Source organism: Entelurus aequoreus, linkage group LG25, assembly GCF_033978785.1.
Source record: "Entelurus aequoreus isolate RoL-2023_Sb linkage group LG25, RoL_Eaeq_v1.1, whole genome shotgun sequence".
Classification (NCBI taxonomy): domain Eukaryota; kingdom Metazoa; phylum Chordata; class Actinopteri; order Syngnathiformes; family Syngnathidae; genus Entelurus; species Entelurus aequoreus.
Window position 1 is genome coordinate 21,663,675 of NC_084755.1, and position 11,801 is coordinate 21,675,475.

Sequence of the window (11,801 nt, forward strand, 5' to 3'; positions counted from 1 at the left end):
ACACCAGCTAAGGATGTTGAAATAATATCTAAACGGCAGACATTTATCCATGAAAATATGGAGAAGCTGATGATGCGGTTTGACGGAGAAGCACCTAAAACATACCATAGAAGTCTACTTTTTATGGTAAATGCTGTACATTATTATAACATTACTGTAGTTGTTAGTACTACATTCTATTGTTTTGTTTTTAAAACAATGTTTATCATCTAAAAGTTAGGTTATCTTTTTATAATGAAAAATATAAACTCTGCACTTTTGTTTTTTGCTCCCATTTTTCATGAGTTGAACTCAAAATCTAAAAACTTTTAATATATACACAAAATACCTAGTACTCTCAAATATTGTTCACAAATCTGTCTAAATCTGTGTTAGTGAGCATATCTTCTTTTCCAAGATAATCCATCCCAGCTCACAGGTGTGGCATATCAAGATGCCGATTAAACAGCATGATTATTGCACAGGTGTGGCTTAGGCTGCCCACAATAAAAGGTTACTCTGAAATGTGCAGTTTTCTTTATTGGGATCTGGGGGGTACAAAAAGCAGTCATTATCTTGTGTGACCACCATTTGCCTCAAGCAGAGAAACACATCTCCTTCGCATAGAATTGATCAGGTTGTTGATTGTGGCCTGTGGAATGTTGGTCCACTCTTCTTCAATGGCTGTGCCAAGTTGCTGGATATTGGCAGGAACCGGAACACGCTGTTGTATACGCCCATCCACAGGATCCCAAACATGCTCAATGGGTGACATGTCCGGTGAGTATGCTGGCCATGCAAGAACTGGGATGTTTTCAGCTTCCAGGAATTGTGTACAGATCCTCGCAACATGGGGTTGTGCATTGTCATGCTGCAACATGAGGTGATGGGCTCAGGTGAATGGCATAACAATGAGCCTCAGGATCTCGTCTCGGTATCTCTGTGCATTCAAAATGCCATCAATAAAATGCACTTGCCTTCGTTCTCCATAACATTCACCTGCCCATACCATAACCACACCCCCACCATGGGCCACTCCATTCACAACGTTAACATCAGCAAACCGCCAACGTGCCAGACGCCATCGAATGTAAGCATTTGCCCACTCACGTCGGTTACGATGATGAACTGCTGTTAGGTCGAGACCCCGATGAGGACGACGAGCATGCAGATGAGTTTCCCTTAGACCAGTGGTCCCCAACCTTTTTGTAGCTGCGGACCGGTCAACACTTGAAAATTTGTCCCACGGACCGGTGGGGGGGTGTATTTAAAAAAAAAAAAAAAAAAAATTTTTATGTAAAAAAAAAAAAATTTTTTTTTTTTTTTTTTTTACATAAATAAATACAATCATGTGTGCTTACGGACTGTATCCCTGCAGGCTGTATTGATCTATATTGATATAGAATGTATATATTGTGTTTTTTATGTTGATTTCATAAAAAAAAAAAAAAAAAAAAAAAAAAAAAAATTAAATTCTTGTGCGGCCCGGTACCAATCGGTCCGCGGACTGGTACCGGGCCGCGGCCCGGTGGTTGGGGACCACAGCCTTAAACGGTTTCTCACAGTTTGTGCGGAAATTCTTTGGTTGTGCAAACCAATTGTTACTGTCCTGTTGGCTGGCCTCAGACGATCATGGAGGTGCACCTGCTGGATGTGGTTACACTTGGTCTGCAGTTAGGAGGCCGGTTGGAGATACTGCCAAATTCTCTGAAACGCCCTTGGAAACGGCTTATTGTAGAGAAATCAACATTTAATTCATGGGAAACAGCTCTGGTGGACATTCCTGCAGTCAGTATGCCAACTGCACGCTACCTCAAAACTTGCGACATCTGTGGCATTGTGCTGTGTGATAAAACTGCACATTTCAGAGTGGCCTTTTAATGTGGGCACTCTAAGGCACACCTGTGCAAAAGTCATGCTGTTTAATCAGCATTTTGATATGTTACACCTGTGGAGTGGGATGGATAATCTTGGCAAAGACAAAATGCTCACTAACACAGATTCAGACAGATTTGTGAACAATATTTAAGTCTTTTGCGTATATAGTAAAAATGTTAGATCTTTAAATTCAACTCATGAAAAATGGAAGCAAAAAAAAAAGTGTTGCGTTCATATTTTTGTTCAGTGTTAAAGGCATGCTACATGTTATAATTGTGCCGTTTTGGAAGGACCAAGCAGCTACTAAATTAATTAAAAGAGTGGTGTTGATTTGAGATACAAGTGTTTTGAGTTAAGAGCTCTGTCACAGAACCAATTAAACTTAAAAATGTACGTACTACTGTATACACAGTTCTGAATTTGAACTAAAATTGCGTTTTAAATGAGAAAAACATTGCGGTGCATATGTAGTTTTTTTAATGCAATGAACAACTATGTGGAGGGGGGGCGTGGTCTGCGGGCCTGCCGCGGAGCGGAGTGTGGAAGCACAGCTGGCAGGTGATTGGATTACCCAGCTGGGGCTGATCATCCAATCACCTGCCAAGCTTATTAGCAGCAGCCGAGACAAGTCAGTTGGAGTTGGAGTTTGAGCTAGAGGAGCCACACATGCGCACGAGACCACGCCATAAGACGAAGAGCAGCCAAAAGACTGAAAAGTGGATGAAAAAGAGTGCTGAGCTGGCGCGTGTGCGCACAATAAAATTTTGTTGCACCAGACTTCCGGGCTCACGAGAGGATCTTTGTGGTCAGAAGAACCCACAGGAGGGCAACCTCCACAAACTAATAACTTAAATCAGGTTCAACATCCCATGTCCAATGCCCGGGGGCCATTTTTAGCTGGCAGATAATTTTTTAATGGACTTCAACAAGTTCTTGAAATTAAATCAATTCCTTATTAACTATGAGCACTTGCAGAGCGCAGACCTTCACCTGGCCCTATGTCCCGATAGTAAATCATTATTTTTTTAAATCCTACGGTTTAAAAAATATAACACTAACAACTATTTGCTTTGCCACCTACTGTATAAGACAAAACTAAGATAATTGATTTTCCCAAATAACTTAGCATAGACAATACAAACTGAATTTAAAGTGGCCGCCTACATTCTTTCATTTTTCAGTATGCAGCCCTAGGTGGGAAAACCATGTGATTTCTAACAGCCACTTTATAAAGAGAGGTGATCACAATAACAAAAAAACAATAAAACTACATGTATATTATTATTTATATATATATATATTTTTAAAAACAGATACAAATGTTGATGTAAACAAGGTCTTATAATGTCAATAATTTAAAAAAATGTTAGAGGTTAAAATATTTAAATGAGGGTTAATGTTTCTTTAAAGAATATGTATTATATATCAGTTATGGGTAAATGATGTCTCATATACTGAATAATATATACAGTCGCGATCAAAAGTTTACATACACATGTAAAGAACATAATGTCATGGCTGTCTTGAGTTTCCAATAATTTCTACAACTCTTATTTTTTTTATAGTGATTGGAGCACATACTTGTTTGTCACAAAAACATTCATAAAGTTTGGTTCTTTTATGAATTTATTATGGGTCTACTGAAAATGTGACCAAATCTGCTGGGTCAAAAGTATACATACAGCAATGTTAATATTTGGATACATTTCCCTTGGCAAGTTTCACTGCAATAAGGCGCTTTTGGTATCCATCCACAAGCTTCTGGTTGAATTTTTGACCAATCCTCTCAACAAAATTGGTGCAGTTCAGCTAAATTTGTTGGTTTTCTGACATGGACTTGTTTCTTCAGCATTGTCTACACATGTTTAAGTCAGGACTTTGGGAAGGCCATTCTAAAACCTTAATTCTAGCCTGATTAAGCCATTCATTTCCCAGTTTTGACATGTGTTTGGGGTCATTGTCCTGTTGAAACACCCAACTGCGCCCAAGAGCCAACCTCCGGGGCTGATGATTTTAGGTTGTCCTGAAGAATTTGGATGTAATCCTCCTTTTTCATTGTCCCATTTAAAGCACCAGTTCCATTGGCAGCAAAACAGGCCCAGAGCAGAACACTACCACCACCACGCTTGACGGTAGGTATGGTGTTCCTGGGTTTAAAGGCCTCATCTTTTCTCCTCCAAACATATTGCTGGGTATTGTGGCCAAAGAGCAAAACTTTTGTTTCATCTGACCACAGAACTTTCCTCCAAAAGGTCTTATCTTTGTCCATGTGATGTCAGATGAAACAAAAATGTTGCTGTTTGGCCACAATACCCAGCGAAATGTTTGGAGGAGAAAAGGTGAGGCCTTTAATCCCAGGAACACCATCCCCACCGTCAAGCATGGTGGTGGTAGTATTATGCTCTGGGACTGTTTTGCTGCCAATGGAACTGGTGCTTTAATCGCGACAGTATATATATATATATATATATATATATATTATTTTTTTATATTGGATGGATTTTACTCGATTGGGCACTCAATGAAAGCAATTCATATAATGTAGATATACAGTGGAACAAAGATTCTCAAACTGAACTGTGGTACAAGTACCACTGGTGGTACACTGGTTCTATCTAATGGTACTGAAAAAATCCTGCTAAGACTTCAGTTATTTTTATAATGAGATAGAAAACAGAATTAGAGGTGAGCAAAAAAAATGCCATAAAATAAATATATTTATACTGTATTCAGGGCTCAAATTTAATCACGGCAACCGCGCACGTGCCGTGATCGCCCTTGTCACTTGCCGTAACGCCCTAAAAAAATTACCAGCATTTACGGCAAGAACATGCCATGACCGCCCTTGACTTTTTACTTGTTAATGGACAAGGGATGTAACGGTAAACAATATAATGATAAACTGCGGTAAAATTCCGGACGGTTAGTAATACCGTTTAATTCTTTAATTATCCAAAAACCGTCATTTATTAATGCATTCTAAGTGACATTGCTCACTTTCTGAAAATGCACCTCCGAAGATGACGCAAGCGCACTAGCATTTGCATGTATTTCATTTGTTTCTGTCAAAACTGAATTACATTAATCAAGAAAGACAAAATGCGTAATTGATGCACATGATCTCTTTACTGTTTACTGTGGAACACTGTAAAAGACCCAACATTAGAGAACATTAACTGCTAAGAAATAGCTAATATTCATCACTTTTGTCTTATTCTTGAATCCACGGCAATGCGTCCTTGCAGGCAAGAGTAAATATTTAGTATTTTGGTGATTGAAAATGTTGCAGTTTATCTACAACGACCCACCAAAAAGGGAATGTAAATACAGTACTTATGGTTTTATTTTTCAAGTTATCTCCACATGTTTGGCCTTACAAAAGTTATGCTGATCGAAAAGAAGTAGACAGAAGCTACGTTCCTCCACCTTCTCTGGGTCAATTACTGATATTTTATCCTCACCATGTGTCGAACACGTCGACACTTCCAATAACTCATGTTGTACATTAAGTCATTCAAAACGTGTCCACTTACTGTGTTAAGGTGTCCGTTTACTAAGAGGGAGAGAAAGGAACAGATGATTTGTAGCATTAGCTGTATAACTTATTCAGATATGATGGAAAAGGAGGAAAGCCTACAGAGATTAGGTCAGTGATTCTCAAACTGTGGTACGTGTATCCCTAGCCAGAGTCGTATATAAAGAGAGTATGGCTTTTGGAGTATGTTTAGAACTATATATAGACGTATTATTTTGGTCTGATTCGTCAGAAAAACTAACATCAAAACGACAGCAATTGCATGTATCCTGGCACAGCCGCACACGTCCTTGGTAGCAATCATGGCGCCTGTTTTTTAGTTGGCCATACTCTATACAAGACTCTGCATCTAGTAATACGTGGGCTCCATCTAGTGGTATGCCGAAGAATCACTCGATTAAAAGTACAGTGTTTTATTTTCCTATACTGAAACACAGTGTTACTGTTCAAACCGTGTGTAATGTTAGAGTCACTAAGTTTCCATGCACTAAATTAGTCTGATTCCTCAAATAGTTTTTTTTTGTATTTTCACACATACGTGGGAAGTCCAAGTGTCCATCCACTTTCTCTAATGCAAATATTGGTTATACGCCATGCGCCTCCCGTACACCGGGGGCGCTTATTTCATTTCAGCGCGGATAACTGAATTAATTTTCCGGTTGACCTACGACGTCACACTAGGACTTGCAGATCCTTACAACTTGTTTTAACTGATGTCCGCTGTAATATTGGCACATATTACAAATATTACGTCTCTAATGGCTATCCTGATGTTAAAAAGCAGACATCATCAAGAAAAGATTTTGGATTGTGCTACGAACATGACCCTACTATCAAGTATGTATCGGGGCGGATGCAGGTTGGATGCAAAGAAACACCAGCGGAGGAGTATTTTCTAAATAATTTTCAGACGAAAATCATGGAAACAAACCTTTTGAATGTCTCATCTAAAAGGCTCTGTGGATTGATGGAAAGAGTTTTAAATTCAAAGGAAAAGACCATGCATGCCCCGACTGATATTCAGAAGATGTTTGCTATGCTTTGTTCTGGACTATATTGCCCGTTGTGCGGAAAGTTAATCATTTCGCAGTGTACAAATGCAGCGTGAAAAGGTTTGTGTACGCTTTATTATTCACCTTTAATATACCTGCATCATTATCGTTCATCTCATCCGTATTTTGCTCTGGAATCCAAATTAAGCCGGCATCTTACATTTCCTTAACTACCTTCTAAAATAAATCTCCTTTTTTTTTCTTTTTTCTACCATCAATGCACTTCAAAATGTTCTGTTATTTTAATTTGTGAAGCAAATAAGCAGTATCCTCATCATTACAATTGTTGCTATGTTTTTATTGAATGGTATCTGCTTCCGGGTTGTATCTGGCGCGTGTAAACTGGCGCATGAAGGTCCTCTCCTGCCGCACACACCCCCACGAGAGATCTGGTTTTCTATCGCATAATCCAGGTGTGTTAGTCCGACTTTTTAAAAACCGAATACAATCGGATTAAGGTGTTTCCATGGGTTGTATGAGGCTTATTCAGATATCGGACTAATTCAGTGCACGGACACGTACTGAGTGACCAAAACAAATAAACATACTTGTTAAATAAAACCTCTGCCTTGTTTTTAATGAATACTTAGGCCTACTACGCTACTGTATTTAAATGTTGGTCATTATGGTGGTATTTGGAGAGCCAAGTTTTGTCTGAGGTGGTACGTGGTGAAAAAAAGTTTGAGAACCACTACAATTGTTGAATAAATTCATAGAATATATTATTAATTTTCAAATGGAATACATATTAAAGTTAAGTTAAAGTACCACTGATAGTCACACTGTGTGTGTGACTATCTAGGTGTGGTGAAATTAACCTCTGCATTTGACCCATCCCCTTGTTCCACCCCCTGGGGAGTGAAGGGAGCAGTGAGCAGCAGCGATGGCCGCGCTCTGGAATCATTTTGGTGATTTAACCCCCAATTCCAACCCTTGATGCTGAGTGCCAAGCAGGGAGGTAATGGGTCCCATTTTTATAGTCTTTGGTATGAACTCACAACCTACCGATCTCAGGGCGGACACTCTAACCACAAGATATGAAATATTAATAAATACAGGAGTAAAGACCTGACAGAAACATTGTATATTGTATAAGTACATGCAGGATATTAATTACTGTTGATTGATTGTGTTGTAAATGGCATGCTGACTACCTTTATAAGTAATTGGTCCTTGTAGTTCAATTAAAGTTGCTGCTGTATTCTTCCTAAGAGTGTTGTTGAATTTCCAGATATAGTTATTATTTTGGGTTATTGTCTATGTTGAGAACATTTTAAGTTATTTAATGATATTTTACCAATGCTCGTCCAACAGAACTATAAATAGACATGATTATGTACAAATTATCTCGGCTGTATTGAGCACCAGACGTAAGTAAGTAAATTTTATTTATAAAGCGCTTTTCACAGATAAAATCACAAAGCGCTGTACAGAGCATAGGTGAAGTAAAACAACAATTCAATTAAAACAACAGGGGCAACATCATAAAAAGGATACAAAGTGGATTAAAAATGATAGTTAAAAGGTGCATTAACTAAAAGCTTTTAAAAAGAGAAGTTTTCAAATGTTTCTTAAAAGTTTCAACACAGTCAAGATCACGGAGGGACTGGTGTAAATTGTTCCAGAGTCTGGGAGCTATAGCCTGGAATGCCAGGTCTCCACGGGTTTTAAAACGAGTTTTGGGAATCTTTAGAAGACCCTGGCCTGAAGACCGGAGGCTGCGCCCTGAAGAGTAAGGGCATAGCAAGTCAGTGATGTACTGAGGGGCCCCACACCATGCAACGTGCGGAATGTTAGGACTAAAATCTTAAAACTCAATGCTGAATTTAACTGGAAGCCAATTGGATAAAACGAGGGTGATATGGGCAGTTCTGGGTGCACCGGTCAAAAGTGTGGCAGCTGCATTTTATACAGTCTGGAGTCTCTTTATCGTTGACTTGTCAAAGAGAGTGAAAGGAGAATTGCAATAGTCAATGCGAGTCCGAAATGAACGCGTGAATGATCATTTCCAGATCCAATTTTGACAAGAAATTTCTCAGTTTAGAAATATTTATGAGATGATAAAAACAGTTGTTGTCAGTCAAACATACTTGAACTCTCTTTGCTGGTAAAAACAACAAAAACAAGTATACATCTGAGGGTAAGAATATAACAAAATGATATTAAGTGGGTGAGAATGGGAGAAAATTACCATGGTTGACAGCTTGGTCCAAATGCTGATGTCGTCGTCGTCACTCTTCTCCTCCCAACTATTCGTCCTTTTCTAAACTCTCGTTAGGATACGAGACGCTCTGTTTCGGACCACATGTAGTCACTCGTGTGTTTGGAACGAATGTTCGTCGTCGGCCACCGAATAGGACAAACTTGTATGACAGCCAATGAGGAAAGTGTGGGGGACGAACTGTTGCGTCCCAAAATGGAGACGCGGGGCTGGACCACACTAAAATACACACTACAGTCCACAAATCCATAAAAAAAGCTTAACAACTTTAGCGGAAACCTCAGACTGTCCAAAATGATAACTGCACACTTCCGGACAGCAGAGGGCGCTGTGGCGACTATAGAGAAGTACAAGCCATCCAATCCAATCCACTTTATTTATACAGCACATTTAAACAACAAAAATGTTTCCTAAGTGCTGCACAAAAATATAAAACCAATATAAAAATAGATATGATTAAAGACGATTTTAAAGGGTAAAACCATGAATTGATTTACGTGGACCCCGACTTAAACAAGTTGAAAAACGTATTCGGGTGTTACCATTTAGTGGTCAATTATACGGAATATGTACTGTACAATCTACTAATAAAAGTTTCAATCAATCAAACCAATTAGACTAGAGACTCGACTAGACTTCCTTTTTATTGTCATTCAAATTTGAACTTTACAGTACAGATAAGAAATAGATTACTAATAGATACCCCTCGAAAGTAAAACTTTGTTTTTTGGACATGTACCTCAGGATTGGCTGAAGAAAGATAAACACTTAATGAATATTCTACTGGTGGCTTGTAAAAAGACCATTACTAGGAAATGGATATCCCAGGAGAGCCCAACTTTGAAGCAATGGATGGAAACAACAATGGACATACATAAAATGGAGAAGATAACTGCCTTTATTAATTATAAATTGGAGAAATTTACTTCATACTGGGAAAATTGGGTCAACTATGTCACGCCCCATAAACCAGACTTTAATCTTTCGAATTAGTGATTGTACTGCAAAAAAAAAGAAAAGAAAAAAAAAGGGATTACTAATATGTACCTATATGTGTATATGTATGTATAATTATGTATATATATATATATATATATATATATATATATATATATATATATATATATATATGTGTGTATATATATATATATATATATGTGTATATATATATATATATATATATATGTGTATATATATATATATATATATATATATATATATATATATATATATATATATATATATATGTGTATATATATATGTATCTGTTTATATTCTATTTCTGATTATTATTAATGTATTATTATTATTATTATTTATTTATAAAAAAAATATTATTATTTTTTTTTTGTATTCATTTTGTTTTATTTGTATTTTTTTCTGTTTATTTAATCGATGTATTTGTAGATATTACTTTGTTTTTGTTTGTTTTTTGGGGGGTGGTATGGGTGGGATATAAACAAAAATATTTTGACATTTAGGGCAGACAATAGATATATGATTTATGTGAATATGATGTAATGGGTATGAATGTCTGATGCTGGATGTCAATAAAACATTTTTTTTTAAAATAAATATATTACTGTACGGATAAATAGACCGGATGCAATGGACGTCGAGTGGGTCTAGCATAATATTATGAAATATTATGCTAGAAGAATCATTACATCGTTTACCTCTATAAAGAAGCTGTTACAGAGCCTGGAGGTTCTGCTACGGAGGCTGCGGAACCTCTTTCTAGAGTCCAGCAGTGAAAACAGTCCTTGGTTGGGGTGGGAGGAGTCTCTGCAGATTTTCTGAAGGCAGTGGCTTTTTGCAATTTCCTGGATAGGAGGAAGAGGAGTCCTGATGATCTTTTCCGCCATCCTCGCCACTCTCTGGAGAGACTTCCAGTCTGAGGCACTGCAGGCTCCAGTCCAGACAGAGATGCAGTTGGTCAGGAGGCTCTCTATATTGCCTCTGTAGAATGTGGTGAGAATGGGAGGAGGGAGCTGTGCTCTTTTCATCCGACGCAAAAAGTGCATGCGCTGCTGAGCTCTTTTTACAAAAGACCAGGTCATATTGTCAGTTATCTGCACCCACAGGAATTTGGTGCTGCTTACAATCTCCACTGCTGTGCCGTGAATATCGTATTAAATTAAATTACAACAATAAATAGAAATAAACATTTTAAAACACAAAGGACCACACAACTCATGTAGTGTTAAAAGCCAGAGAATAAAAGTGGGTCTTAAGACGAGACTTAAAACACTCCACTGTGGGAGCAGTTCGAACATGGAGGGGCAGAGTGTTCCAGAGCTTAGGGCCGACCACAGAGAAGGCACTGTCTCCTCTGGTTTTAAGTCTCGTCTTGGGCCCCACAAGCTGGAGCTGGCTCTCTGACCTCAAAACGCGCGCAGGAGTGTAAATTTGGATGAGGTCTGAGATATAATGAGGTGCCAGTCCATGCAAAGCTTTAAAACGAAACAGCAACATTTTACAATAAATTCTAAAATGAACAGGGAGCCAGTTCAAAGCCCAAAGAATTTGGGTTATATGCTCGCGTTTCCTGGCCCCTGTTAAAAGTCGGCATAATGATGCAATATGTACATACAGCTTGCCTAAATTGCATGTTAGCATTGATTAGCTTGCTGTCATGCAATGACCAAATATGCTTGATTAGCACTCCAACAAATCAATAATATCAACAAAGCTCACCTTTGTGCATTCACGCACAGCATAAAACGTTTGGTGGACAAAATGAGACAAAGAAGGAGTGGCATAAAACACGTCTTTCTGTGGCAGCATTGGAGAAAGTTGTACATGTAAACAAACTACGATGAGTTCAAGGATTGCTGAAATTAGTAGGACAAAACGTTGCTCGCCAAATATTCTCATCAGTGAAGCATGTACATAAACAGTGGGATTTCTAACAATTAGGAAGGTTTGTGTCATGCATTTCTTCATCTTTTTCCATTTGTACACATCTCTGAAAGAGGTCCAGGGAGCCACTAGGGCGGCGCTAAAGAGCCGCATGCGGCTCTAGAGCCGCGAGTTGCGACCCCTGTCTAAATGTATATTTTAATTAATTTGATTTGTTATTTTGCACTAAATCATGCACCTAATTAAATTCAAGTTTGATTCTAAATGTATAAAA

The 11,801-nt window shown here is 38.1% G+C and overlaps 1 protein-coding gene across 1 annotated transcript in view; it reads right to left on the reverse strand.

Annotated features, from left to right (window-relative positions):
* The window catches only part of slc6a16a (solute carrier family 6 member 16a), a 44,684-nt gene extending 35,693 nt beyond the window's left edge, over nucleotides 1-8,991 (reverse strand). The window contains exon 1 of the mRNA XM_062036283.1: nucleotides 8,636-8,991. Within this exon, the coding sequence (XP_061892267.1) occupies nucleotides 8,636-8,638 (3 nt within the window). The 5' untranslated portion in view covers nucleotides 8,639-8,991. The remainder of the gene's footprint in view (nucleotides 1-8,635) is intronic.
* Between the last annotated feature and the right edge of the window lie 2,810 nt (nucleotides 8,992-11,801).